Source organism: Mus caroli, chromosome 9 (genome assembly GCF_900094665.2).
Source record: "Mus caroli chromosome 9, CAROLI_EIJ_v1.1, whole genome shotgun sequence".
Lineage (NCBI taxonomy): Eukaryota > Metazoa > Chordata > Mammalia > Rodentia > Muridae > Mus > Mus caroli.
The window spans coordinates 118,716,545-118,731,234 of record NC_034578.1 but is presented as its reverse complement, the minus strand read 5'-3'; the positions used below and the strand labels follow the sequence as shown (position 1 = coordinate 118,731,234).

The following is a 14,690-nucleotide window of genomic DNA, read 5'->3' as shown; positions in this document are numbered from 1 at the left end:
CATATGCTTGTGTGTGTGTGCTTGTGTGCTTGTGTGTGTGTGTGTGTAGGGTGGGGGTCTGTACATGTTCATGTCTGTGTTCACATATGTGCATGTCGAGACCAGAGGTAGACAATGGACATCTGCAACCATTCTCCATTTTGTTTGAGACAAGGTCTCTCCCTAACCTGGAGCTTACTAATTTGGCTAGGCTGCTTACAGGCATCCTCCTGCCCCCACACCCCAGTCCTAGCCCAGATTTTAATGTAGGTGCTGGGAATCCAAATCCAGGTGCTTGTGCTTGCACAGCAAGCATCTTAGTGACTCAACATTTTCCCAGCTCCTAACCTAGAAATGTGGAGTAGTTTGTTTGGTTTGTTTTGGTTAGAGTTCCAGTGGAGGAAGAGAAGTGGCTGGCAAACACTATCCTAGTTGGCCATGCACATGTGGCCGAGACATGGTCAGAACTTCAAGATGACTGAAACATGCTAGTCTCAAAAGATACACAGCAAATTCACTTCAAAGGTTCCGCCTTGCCCCCTCAAAGGTGAGTCTGGACTATAGGGAACACCTACAGGAGGCACTCATTCTTCTAAGGGGACACCAGAAACCCAGAGCTAGAGATTGGGCAGACAAATGATTTCACTTGTAAGGACCTGAAAGGAGACTGGCTTAGTCAAACACTTGCAGTGCCGCCACATGTTGTCAAGGCAACGGGCTCTGAGCTCTCACAATGGGAGCTTCTCCCCAACCCAGTTGTCAGGCACTTACCTGACTCAAAGTACTTTTAAAGATGTTTTTGATGCTTTCAAAATTAAAAGAAAAAAAAACACCCTCATTTAAAAATATATCTGCTACCCTGCAGGCCTTGTCATTTCTAGGGTTTAACCCTTCTTATTTGATGTTTAGTCATATGCGTGAATAAGGAGCCAGGATCTTGAAGTCATAATGACTTTCCATTCTGTAAGCTTAACAATGGTGTCTGAAAATGAACTCAGGCAGGAAGGGTGCAGGGTGTTTGGGATGAAGAGGACGTTATTCCCAAGTTGTAATCACCATCTAACAGGAGGGAAGGAAAGGCTGAAACAAGTAAGCCCACGGCATGAAGAAATCCCAACCCAGCCGTGGAAATATGAAATGTGTAAACTGCTATTCCAAAGCATCTCTCTCTCTCTCCCCCCCCCTCCCTCTCTCTCTCTCCCCCCCTCCCTCTCTCTCTCCTTCTCTCTCTCTCCCCTTTCCTCCTACCCTTTCTACCCTCTCCCTTCTTTCTGCCTCTTCCTTTGAGGCAGGGTCTGTCTTTGAACCTGGAACTCACATTCTGCCAGCTAGGTTGGAATCTAGCAAGCCAAAATTATCCTGCTGTCTCCACGACACTCTAACCTGAGGTTACAGTTGTGTGTGTGTGTGACATATGTTATATGAGTTATATATGTGCTGGGATTCAAACTCTAGACCTTATGATTGTATAACAAGCATTTTTATCTGCTGAGTCACTGTTCCAACCCCTGAATTCTTTATCCATGAAATTATGCCATGATGAAAAAGCAAGAGAAATAGAAACAAAAAATATTTGTGTTGACAAAGGGGATGCCACAAAGCACTCAGTGGCAACTGGACTTTATCAGGCTATAAGGTATAGATGGCACTCTTAGTAGCTACGCAGCTGCATTCAAGCTGTAAAGTATCAGTGATGTTCTCAGTAAACACCCAGCCTTATCCGAACTGTAAGCTCTGACTCTACAAACACGTGCTGTGAACAGCACAGCAACTCGGCTGCCCTGGCTCCTGCTCATGTGCAGCCGGCAGCTCTGCAGTTAACTACAGTGTCTTGGGACAGCAACTCCAATGTTTGACCTCATGCAAGAGCAATCCAACCCACCCTGCTGACTGTCCTATGAAACCCAATTGCTTTTTCTGCCATTTTTCAATTCTCTCTGCCACCCTTCCCTTCCTAAAAGATAACCTTGGCAGCTTGATCCCCAATAAACCTTTCTTTCTACCCATGGAGCAGATACAATGGTTTCATTGTGCCCTCGATTACAAAAACTAAAATTCCTGAAAATGGGGCTACAGCTAAAGTGAAAAATGTAAAAAAGCTATTTTATAATTTTGTGGCTATACCTAGCATGTGTTGCTAAAAACAAGCAAATATGTTTTATGTTTTAGCAAAATACAATCTAGACCTGAGATTTTCAAATGCCTAGAGAAAATAGAAAACAAAATGTCAAAGGCAAGAAATCATGAAAAAAAGGGATACTTATAACTATGGTTTCAATTTTTTATTTTATCTTGTCTGTATTAAGTGCTTTGTGTGCACATATGTAAGCAAGCCATGTGAGTGAGTGCTGTTTAAGTTTCTGCTCTTCCAGATGTTTGATTTCCTGTACCCACAGCCATTTCTGATTCTAAGTTCAAGGCACCTAACACCTTCTTCTGGTCTTCATAGTCAACAGGCAAGTGCATAGTGCAGACATACGCATTTGTAAAACACCCATACACCTTTTTTAAAAAAAATTCTAATTAAAACATAAATATAGGCTGGAGCCCTGGGTTTTATACACACATGCACACACACACACACTTAAGAAAACCATGATTGCCACCCCTGAGGGGCTAGCTCTCTGTGACAGCCTTGCATTTTACTCTACTAGCAAATCCCCATGGTTGGCTCAAGGCACTATGATCTGGAGCAGGAAAACCAAACCAAACAGCCAAGGCCTTTTTAACTGTACTGCCTTTGTCTTTCCCAGTGCACTCACCTCGTTTCAGACGTGATTTTGCATTTATCCCAATGCTCCAGCAAAACCCCACCCAGGCTGCTGAGTGAGTGGGTACTGAGAGGGATCATGGCACGGAAGAGACCTTTTACAGAAGGGCAAACAGTAGTCTCCCTTACTCAGCAGCCTACTCCTCCAAGGCCTGGGCTGGGCCTCTGAAGGTCTCCTTCCACAGTTGGCATGAGGGTTACTCATCTGTAACCCTCCTGAGTCTGGAACTTCCCACTGGCTTTGGTGTGTGACTTCTTGAAAGATCTACACACCAAAGACTGTATGTGGAGAATCACCGTGGGCTTGTGCATACCAATTCTGAATTCAGAACAAAATAAATGGCCAGTTCATCACCTAAAAGACCAGCAGGTTAATATTTAATCACTTTTATGTTTATTTCAATAATCCTTTTAAACTGTTGCTGTGTGCCAGAAATCCTTGTGCAAAGTCTTTGCCACACATAGTCAAATAAGAAGTGAGCTCTCTTAGCTTAATGCCCCAGAAAATTATTTGTATACAGGCAAAACACCCACTCTGGATTCTTTTGAGTTTGTGGAGTGCTAAGCCTTCTCTCCAGAGGTCTGTCAATTCCTTTTCCTTCTCCCAACCCAAACTGGAGGAAGGGTCTCACTCAGTCGGGCCTTTCCCTGAACAGAGCCCCAGGAAGAAGCTGACTCACCCTGTCCCAGCTGAAGCACAGGCCGAGGCGGTCGAGCTGCTTCCTCATGTGTTTAATATTGCTGTGAAACAAAGGGAAGAAAGCTTGACTCTGAGAGGGGATCAGGACCACAGATGAATCACATATGAAGAATGTTTAAGAAAACTTAAAAAGTCTAGCTCAGACAAGGAAGTTTAACTGTTGCTTTGTCCTGGCAAGGATTTAAAAAAAAAAAATCAATCCCCAAGAATCAGTAAAATATCAGTATGGTAGCAGACACCCAAGCTGGACTTGCTCATCTACTCGATGCCACTTTGGTCGCAGCCCTGGGGGCAGCTCCTTCCCGTGGCCACTCTAACAAGCAACCTTTTGAATGTGTGATCCTGGCCTTTTCTTATGTCTGTGTTCTACACAGTTAAGTCAAGCCAGCGAGTTTTAAAGTAATTGAAAAAAAAAAACAGAAACACAAACAAACCCTTGTGTGTTGGGAAGTTTGGAGCTCAGTGGACAAAGCTCTTGCCTGGTGTGTGTGATCCCTGGATCTGTGTGTGCAAATGTCTCTCTCTCTCTCTGTGTCTGTGTCTCTGTCTCTGTGTCTCTGTCTCTGTCTCTCTCTCTCACACACACACACACCACTTAATGTATAAATTGGGGAAATTCAAAAGAAATAACACAGTGTTCATCGATCAGAACCTAAAACTGCTCTCAAATTGGATGAGAAGTGTGCTAATCAATTTATAATTCTTGTTGCTGGAATCAGCTTATGCCATGTTTGATCTACTTTATTAGAGCTGTCATTTCCTCTTTTACTCCTTTTTGATCACTTCCATTAATCTAGAATTAATTGTATGATGGATAGAGTACGGTGAGTGCAAAAAAAGGTAGTAATGGGGCCGGGGAGACAGGGGCTGGGGAGAGTGGAAGGGTGGGTTCACAAGAACCTGAATATAAATCCCCAACGTCCCTGGAGAAGCCAAGCATGGCTTGCATGCCATACCCTTGCATTAGGCTGGACACAGCCAAGGTCCTGAGAGCTCACTGACCAGCCAGCCTAGCTGAAACGGTGAGCTTCCATCTCAGTGAGAGACCCTACTTCCGGACAGTAGGGTGATACAGGGAGATACTTGGCATCCTGCTTTGGATTCCTAGTACACATGCTCAGCCAGGCACATTCATGTAAATGCATTTTACACACACACATACAAATGGGGAGTAAGGGGATGGGAGGAGAAAGGAGGAAAGAGGAGAGGGGAGGAGAAGGGGAGGGGGAGGGCAGGGGAGAGGAGGGGAAGGGAAGGACAGGAGAGGAGAGGAGAGGAGAGGAGAGGAGAGGAGGAGGCAGTGGAGGTTCCAGAGACAGGCCTGGAACTGTCCTGCATCTGAAGAGTGAGATGATAAGAGAGGCCAGAAGATTCTGATGTTCGGCATTCAGTACTTGACTAGCAGGGAGAAGGCTAGGAACTCTGGGCCATGGGGCAGTAAGAGAAAGCCACACCCAAACTCAGGTAGCTGTTTATCTTACTAAGTTGCTCCTTGCTCATAAATGATGAAAACAAAAATTTAATCTTCAGTGACAATCAGAATGTAGTGTTTGGCTATGGTTCAGTTCAGGTCCAGCAGCCAAAAAGTACTGTTGAAACTGAACAAATCCAATTCTTTCCTCCTTGTTTCCTTCATAAAGATCAATGCTCCAGGAAAGACTAGTTTGTAAGTAACCCGCATCAGAGTAACAAGCACACAACCTGCTCTGGCATTTCTAAGGCTTGCAGAGCAGTAAGAGGCAAGTGCCAGGAGCTGCCGTGGATCAATGGTAAAGGTGTTTGCCACCTAGCCTGACAGCCCGAGTTTGATCCCCACAATGCACAGGATGGGAGAAGAGAGCTTCCTCCCATAAACTGTCCCAGACCTCTACATGTGCACTGTGACACATTCACCTTCCCCGTAACGGACTAGCCAGCTGACAAACACCTGTGCACAGAATCCTGTATATCTACATCCTGGCAATCTGCCAGCGTTGTGGTGGTTTGTTTTGTGTTCTTTTTTGCTTTCAGGTCTCTCTTGTGCATAGGCTTAAAAAGGTTTCTAAAAGGTTTCTCTCTGTATAAGTACTTGAGTATATCTTAAATACTTACCTTTGGGTCCAGCTTTCGGGGTGCAAATTCCTCTCTATGGCAGCATTTTCTGCAGGCAATCCAAACGCATCCCACCCCATGGGATTGATAACCTGGTATAATAGAACAAAGTGAAAATTAAAAAAAAAAATGAAAATGGATTTATGAAAGGAGCTATGCCTTACTAGGAAGGAACAGCTTTTCTTTTGCTACCTTCCTTCCTCTGCCTGACTCTCACAGGCTTCCCTCTTCACATGGTACCTAAGTTCCTGGATGGACATTTGTCACGATTCCTCCTTCCTTTGCCTATCACCATCTTTCATTTTCAATAGAACCCTGTTAACAGGGATTCAGGAGTCTGCTCTGAAGGAAATTTTCAAAGAAAATGATAGAGCAACTCTCTGCCCTACAAACTCTTCAAAGAACATGTTCCAAGTACAGATGCAGAACGTCTGTCAATCATCCCGTAACACCTGAGACCACCTTCATGATTGGACAGTGAGGTGGGAGTAAAGGGTTGGGTGATATCCAGAAAGCTTCATATGAAGCCTTATAAAATTCACATATGAAAAAAAGTTGGCAGAGAGGAAGGCTAGAACCTGCCCTCTGATTAAAATGTGTCACTGGCTCAGGAAGAGGCACTCCAGAGTGTCTCAGAGTAAGCTACAGCTCATTGAAATACCCAAACAGGGCTTAGTAGATGAGATGGTTCAGAGATTAAAGTGCTTGCCTCCAAAGCAAGAGAATGGGAGTTTGGATCCCCAGGACTCACATAAATGCCAGTGGACATAGCAGCCCACCTCTAACCACAACCTCTGAAGGTAGTAACAGAAAACCCTGAGAATAAGGTGGCTGGAGATCTAGGGTTGATTAAGAGACCCTGCCTTGCCAGGTTTCCCTTTAATCCCAGCACTCTGGAAGCAGAGGCAGGCATATCTCCATGAGTTCCAGGTGAGTCTGGTCTACATAGTAAGATCATATCTAACAATAACACCAAGAGCCAGAGAGACTTTGTCTCAGAAAAATAAAATGTCAAGGGTTTCAAAATATCCATCTCATGCCAGAAATTTCCAGTTATAGAACCCTGATCTCTGATGTGGCAGCCACCAGCCACATTTAAGTTTAATTAAGACTATGTAAGAACTGGCTAATAGGTCAGTTCCTGTGGTAGGGGCTAGGGTGTGGGTGGATGGTTCTGGCTGTCCCTGTAGGCTTTATAGCTGGCAGGGAAACAATCTAGGTAATGAAAGAATGAAACTTGATTCAGTCCAACCTCAGTACCTGGTGCTGGGCCAGACTTTGAGAGTCTGACACCAATTGCTTGATTTTAGCTATATTTAAGCACAGCAGAATTCTGAAGAAAAAAAAAAAAAGAAAGCTTTCTGATGACAATTAATTCAGTCCCATGTACACAGCAGAACTTAAGACATGTTTACATTGAAATTCTTCACAAAGTACATCTGGCTTCTTTCACAAGGGTGAGTTCTGTTGACTCAGAGATCCTGCCCAAGATTTAAAGTCTAGGGAGAATGACTGAGGTATCAGGATTGGCCTGGACATAAGATAACATGGAACATAAGATAACAGTCACTTAGGCTGTTGTAAGGACAAGTGACATCTCGCAAATGGTTAAGTGGGTTTTATGACCTAAAGCAATGCTTAAGATTCAGGGGGAAGGATCTGGAATAAGAAAAGCATAAATACTAGGGGATGTGGGCTTGGCTCAGTAGATAACAAAGGATAACCAGGTTGTAAACTACACCCATTCTCAGCATCCCAGGAGGAAGACAAGTAAACATCTCCTTTCTTTGAAGGATGGCTTCATGTTAAACTTTCCTAGCTTCTCTAGAGCTGACCTGTGTGCACAAGGGGCTTTTTGCCCTCTACAAGTTCCCATATTCATAGCTCTTCTGGAGTCAACCAGAAACAGATTTTTTTTTTCATTTGATGTTGTTCAAATTAAAAACACAATATAGTTGGAACTGGAGAGATGACTCAGTAGTTAAGAGCACTGGCTGCTCTTCCAAATGACCCAGATTTGATTCCCAAAACTCACGGGGCAGTTAACAACTGTGTAACTCCAATCCCAGGGCATCTGATGCCCTCTTCTGGCCTCTGTGGGCTCTGTATGCACACGGTACACAGACATACATGCAGGCAAAGTACTCATCCAAACACATATAGGAACATGTGGTTTTTATGGAAATAGAACTAGTCATACATAAATATTTTATGACCTGCCTTTTTCATTTAGCATTACATCACAGGCACCTGTACTAAATACAAAAGTACTGATGCAGAGTTTCTGAGTGTGATGTGACCTTTCACAACACAGTTGTGCATGACCTAAGGATGTAAGATGCTGGATGTTTAAGTTCACAAAAAAAAAAAAAAGAAAAAGAAAAAGAAAAAGAAAAATCAACCTGGGACAGAGGTGCTGAGTTTGTTGTCTCACACCAATGAAGATTAATGACACAGATTCTCGTGGAAGTATGTAAGGTGGGAGCAGGCTTTATTAAGAATTATCATAGAACAATCAAGAACTTAAGAAAAAGTGAGAAGAAACTCTCAAGAGAGAGGCTGGAGTTTCCAAGACAGAAGAACCATTTTCTTTGCCCAGAATCTTATAAGGCAATGGGCAGAAACTGGACAAAAAAACTGAGGAAATCTCTGTTGAGAATGATTAACTCTGGGTTATCATGGGCAAAACCAGGGGAAGGCCCACATACTCACAGCATGTCCCCCTGGGCCAACCAATAAGGCAATCATCTGATATCCATGCGTTGCCCCAGTTAAGGGTAGCTGAGGGCCACCTGTCCGCCTTTAATTTGGGCTTACTGACCATGACTATCTGCTAAGCTGCCAGTTACTTTGGCCAGGGTCACTTCCTTCCCATTATTCGGGTGTGTTGCTAACTGTTAACTTCGATCCATGACTGTGCTAGTCTTCGTCTTGACTGGCTGGCCATTGGTCAGTCGCCAGCTGGTGTTGCTATCTCTTACCTTCTGGGTGTCCCAAGTGCTGTTCATTATATTAAACTCTCTTCATTCTCACAGCTACCAAGAAGCAGTTGCAGTGTTCTTGGTTATTGCCTTGTCTTCATTATAGTTTGGGATCTCTTTCCTGAAATTAGGCTGGCTTGTTATAACCTCTCCTTACTACACCACAGGCTATTAAAATTAGCTACATTAGAAGTAATGCGTTAAAAGCAAGAATATGTAATAAGCAACAGTATCTACCATGTATCTTCCAAAGGGGAAAGGTCTTATGAAAGCTAGCCAGCCAACCTGTTATCAGTGGCCTTGATTCTTGGAGCCTAATTGTCTCTTATGGTCCACCTGGATGGCTCATATCCAGATGCAAGTATAACTGTCTCTGTTTTTAGTGCTCTTGGTTTAATTTTTTTAACCTTTATATTTCTTTTTGACCTTAACACACCCTGCTGCAGCATATATGGGAGGTTTGTAATTTCCACCATAGATCCTTTGCCCTTACCACCTACTCACTCCTGCCTAAGTATGATGAATACAAATCTCTAAAAACAGCATTCTAACATTTGCTGAGTGAACCTATTCCATGCAGCGTTGGGAACATTATTAGACATACCCCAACCCAGTTGGGACAAGAGGTCTCTTTCCTCCCATGAAATATGGCTGACCTATATAGTGTTCCATCCTTCCTAAAAGCATCTGCCCTTCTCAGAAACTGCTTCCTCTTAAGCTTCATGCAGGCTTGGTATGGATGGCCTGTTTAGAGAACGACACATGGGTTTGGAGCCTTCCCTGCGCTAGTCTGAAGCTAGGCTGTCTACTGTAGTGATGGGGACCCACAAGGATTCTCAGTGGTGGATCAACCTCACAGTGACATCCAAAAAAGCAAAATAGTAGCTGAGTCAGGTCCATGTTCAGATGAACCTCAAGAACCTGGTCCAAGTACCCAGGGTGCCTGGGCTCTTGCAAGATTTCCTTGGATCCTGTTTTTACCAGGATCTGTTAAAAACAAACAAACAATAACAACAAAAAACAAATTGCTTTTTGGCTGAAGTTGGTCTAAGCTGGGTTTCAGTCCCCAGGAGCCAGGAAGCCTCATTAAAAAAGCACCCTTGGCATACAGCCTGCTCTGGAATATGGCTTTTATCCGAAGATGACACAGTCTTCCTGTGTAGGCTTTTTTTTTTCTTCCAGGAACTAAAAAGCCCTGTTCTGAGTTATTCAGGAGTCCTTCCATACTACCAGGCCTACACTCAAATTCTGCTCATGCTGTACTGAATTCTCCCAGGTTGCTTCCTGGGAAGAACACAGTAGCTGTTGTGTAACTGTTTTTCAGAAAGGGGAACTTAATCATCACTTGGATTCTTTGTCAAAACCACCAATGGCACCAGTCCAATGTTTCTGCCCATTAACATTCTATTAGGTGCTGTCCTGATTTTTAGATAAAGTCAACAGAGAGAAACACTGTCACACAGATATGCACACACACACACACACTCACACACACACAGTCTAGATTTATGTTAACAAACTTATTCATTTCTATTTTAATTTTCAGATGGAATTAACATGAGAAGATACTCTTAGGTCACATGTTACCCAAGTAACTTTATGTTAGTATGAAGATAAAGTTAAAAAAATCTTAAGCTTCCTTAATAATTCAGATTCTTGGCAAAAATTAACAAAGTCAACTGTCTTAAGTCCTGTGGAAGGTCCATCTTATAACTTCACTGTCTTGCTGCCATCCATCAGAACACTGAATTAAATGTCCCTGCAAGTAAACTTTCTTTAAATCAGGAAGGCGCCTGGTCATAAGCCTTGGGGATCACATGCAGAGCCCATTCCCTTGCTGTAGAATGTCTCACTCCCAATGGAGGAGAAATAGAGAGTAAAAACATAAGCGCCACTGTAATATGCCCAAATGCCTCTGTCCTAGCAGTGGACTATGTTCTGATAGGCTACATGTGTCCGTAACTCCAGCACTCAGGAAGCTCAGGCAGGAGGATTGTGAGCTCGCAGTTATCCCGGGTCACACAATAAGACCCTGCCTCAAAAACAAAACTCAGGTATCCTGTATCACAATCTGGCACGTGATGTTATCTCTGGCCTCCGAGTGGTAGAGAGCACGCTTAGAAGAGAAAAGCTACAGACTGAATCCCAAACAATGTAAAACAAAACAAAAAGACAGCTATAATTCCTTACTCTTGACTTCTGAGCCAAGACTGTCCAAACCATTCACTAGGAGAACTTTACACTCTGCTGGGTTTTAAATGACTTGGTTTCTTTGTATCACTAAACTTCCATAGTTAAAATAAGTTACTATACCTATAGCCCACATGTACAAACATGGCAATCTGCCCTAAAGACAAAAGGGCACCTGCATTTATATACTAGGGCCCAGCTAGGTCTGGAGGTCCATACCTATGATTCCAGCTACTTGGGAAGCTAAAGAAGTACCGAGAGTTGGAGGCCAACCTGGGCAACAAAATAAGGTCCCTTCTTGAAATAAAGGAATATATGGCACACCCTGAGCATTCTTGATTTCCTAAGCTAACCTCTTTTTATTTTCTAAGATAACCTCTTCTTGGATGTGAATGCTTCCTACAGCTTTTTTCCAGATATTTGACCTATTTTTATAACTCTACTTAAGATATACTTTTAAATATCCATCATGTCAATTTTGGAACAGTAGGAATGTGACATCATGGAAGGTAGCAGAAGATAAAAATGATAATTTTAAGATAATAAATGTAAAAATATTCAGAGGCTGAATCAAGAAGTACCAGTTGCTTAAATTAGAAATCAGAACACTTCAAAGTCTGAAAAATCACAATCTCTATCTAGTTTTCACAACAAATACTCTAGTCTGTAAGTTTGGATGAGAAGCTATGGTGACAGTGAAGCCTCCCTAAAATTCAACAGAGCAGGACATCATCACTAGCTCAGACCTGACAGAGAAATCATGGCCACCTAGAGCCCAGGAGACAGAGGCAGCAATGGGCAGGGCCCAAGGCTGATGTGAGGGGAGGAGTGTAAATACTTATCACATGGAGCCACAAGGAGCTGGGCAGTGGCTGGGGCAGGTGCTGGGGGAAAGTCCCTGGCTTATCCACTTACCTGCCCTCCAATTCCACCTAGGTTTCCAATGCCTCAAATCCAGCCACAGTCGGAGGGAAGGACTCATGACCACCACCCAAGATCGGTCAGTGTTTGCTGGGGGTGGGTGGCAGAGACAGAGACAAAAAGACAGAAATAGAGACTGATTTTCCTCACTGGTAATAGCTGGTAAGTAACCCTAATTAAACTCATTGGATCACAAAATCAAACAGTCACAACAAAAGACCAGCTAGGCAGCTGATCCCACAGCTTGAGAACCACAACTTAATAGAAAGCAGGGGTGGAACTATGTAAGAACACGACTCAAAGAGGAGTCAGAGCTGGCTTCTATTGTGGAAGATGGACCACCCCCATGTGACTTCCCAAAGGAGAGTCAGAGCACGATATTACGGCAGATGGAACATCTCCATGTGAGGTCCCAAGTGGGAGTCAGAGCTGGCTACTGTCACAGCACATAGACCATTTCCATGTGTGGTTCTCAAGGAGGAGTCAGGCTGGCTGGTGTCCTCACAGACCAGAGGCTGCTAGCCCGAAATATGTGTCAGAGCTCTGTAAGTCAGACCAGAGCTGGAAGGAGAGTGAGGCCTGGGCGGGAGGTCTTGGCTAGCATTGGAGTACAGTCCTCCAGAACTAAGTACCTGGGCATTTCAGGGTTGGCAGGTGGGCTGAAGGCAAGCTGATTCAGCAAAAAGGACAGAGGGCTGAGAGCCACGCTACAGCCTGGGTTATGCTGCATTATTTTACCAGAGACAAAGTGGGATCTTATGTACAAGTTTAAATACTTTAAGATGTCAGTGGGGAACAAGCAAGGGGCCACTGTCCTTCTAACACAGTAAGCAAGAGTAAGCCATGCAGAGAGGAGTGGACAGGAAGGAGACTGAGGCATCCGGTCTCAGTCTGGAGACAGGAGCATGCCTCCAGAACAGGGGCCAGCCAGTTGGTAGCAATGGCCAGCTTCTCTCCCTCCCCCATAAAACAAAGCTTTATATTTGAAACCAATTCAGATTCAGATTCAGGCACCATGGTTACTGCTTCACAAAGAAATGCTATTTTCAGTGTCTGGGCTTCTCTGGAGTGAGTTCAGCACTCTATTTCCAAGAAATGAGAAATGCAGTGTTTAATTTCATTTAGCCAGTATAATAAACCACCATTATTACAGAGTGGATATAAAAATCAACTACTTCAGAGTATGAAAAAAACAGTGCAGCTATCCCCAAAGGGCATGGCTCCTGTGGAAACACAGAAGAGCCTGACTGGTGGCCAAGCCAGGCACTTACTTTCCAATGAAGGCACTGGACCAACATTGCCTTCTCTTCCCAAACCACACCTGAAAGCGTAAGCCTGGAAATCCACTGCCTACCTCCTGATACCACGGAGATTTGAAAATCTGGAACTAAGTGCCACGCCGTGTACTCTGGGCACATCACAGATACTAACTGCAGACTGCAAACTGAGGAGACATCCACAATCGTTTGCTCGCTGAGAATGTCCCTGGCACGTAGCCCTTGTGGGTGATCACACAGTAGTAATAGCTGCTAGACACTGAGCCCCAACTTCTTCCTGTACTTGCTCAAGGCTATGGCTTTCTGCCTGAGGCTAATTAATTAGCCCAAGCCCAGCTCTGCAAAGGTAATGAGTGAGTACTTCTGATGCTTCATCACCCTGCTCCTGGACCAGAAGGTGCTGGGGACACCAGCTGAGGTGGGAGGCAGGGAATTTATTTTCCAACCATCTGTGCATACAACATATGAAAACACAACAAAATCACCATATGGAGCTAAGCCTGAGTATGTCATCAGGCTTCTTTTGAGTTTAAGGAGCAGCCAACAGTCAGAATAGCCTTTTTTGACTGTAGAAAAAGGATTTAATTCTGGCTTTAAATGGCCCTTGAGTAAACGTGCAAGTCTTAGGAAAGCGTTATTGGAGCCACTGAAACTGGGTTACACTCAAAATGGCATTACACATTTTTTTTTGTTTGTTTGCTTGCCTTTTGACACAGAGTCTCATATAGCCCAGGCTGCCCTTACTTGCTTGATTTTCCTGCCTCCCCCTCTTCTGGGGTTCTGGAATTTCTGAGTTATGCAATACCCTTGGGTACACTACATGTCTGAAGAGGAAAGCAGCACATCACTGCTCGGATTTACCACCCCCAAACCACCTAGTACTCGAACAGTGCTTCTACAGTCTACATGTGTCTATGGTTACAGTTGGCTGCTAAAGTCCTTTAACTCTCTTCTCACATGTCAGTGTAACTTGGGCTCAAACCTAGACAGCCATGTCTATTTTACTCAGCAGAGATGGCATTCATCCACCATGTACAAAACTGGCCCAGCTGCCTAGACTGCTCTTTCAAAATGTGGATACTTCCAGCCCTACCTCCACCCATAGCAAACTCAAGAGAAAACAGTTGCCTATATTGGCCTCAAAACTAATGTTCCTCCTGCCACTGGCTTTCTAGCACTGTGATTACTGGTGTGCACCACCATGTCTGACTGGAAACAAAGGATTTTGTAAGTTGTAGAGTGTTGAAAAAAAAAAAAAAGAGGGTTCCATGTACCCTTTAAACAGCTGACATGCTACTAACAAAGGAGTTATAGGGACTTTCTCTGTCCCCAAGAAGTTGAAATAGTATCCGGCAGATGACAGAAACACAGAGGACCTATGAGCTTAGCTAAGGTAGTCTATGGCTCTGCCCATAAGTGCTGATAAATGTGAGCTACAGAATTGAAGGCCAGTTTACAGTTCAAGGAAGATTAAGTGAACCTTAAAGAATAGTAAGGGAAGCATGAGACACCTGGGAGAAAACCACAGAGGTAAGTAAGAACAAGAATATTCACTATGAAAAAAATTATGTACATCATTAAGAACTGTGGATTCAGGAGGTTTGAGCCAGCAGACCAAAAAAAAAAAAAAAAAATCATTATAAAGGAGCTAGAGAGATGGCTCAGATGTTAAGTACACTAGACACCTATGGAGAACCTAGTAGGTTTTGTTCCTAGCACCCTCAGGGTGGCTAATAACCAACCATAAGTCCAGTCTCAGAGATCTGTTGTCCTCTTCTGGC

At 43.8% G+C, this 14,690-nt stretch overlaps 1 protein-coding gene across 1 annotated transcript in view; it reads right to left on the bottom strand.

Annotated features, from left to right (window-relative positions):
- The window catches only part of Lars2 (leucyl-tRNA synthetase 2, mitochondrial), a 92,965-nt gene that overhangs the window by 61,438 nt on the left and 16,837 nt on the right, over nt 1-14,690 (bottom strand). The window contains exons 4-5 of the mRNA XM_021171924.2: nt 5,541-5,632; nt 3,430-3,490 (exon numbers count right to left, since the gene is read on the bottom strand). Of these exons, the coding sequence (XP_021027583.1) occupies nt 3,430-3,490; nt 5,541-5,632 (153 nt within the window). The remainder of the gene's footprint in view (nt 1-3,429; nt 3,491-5,540; nt 5,633-14,690) is intronic.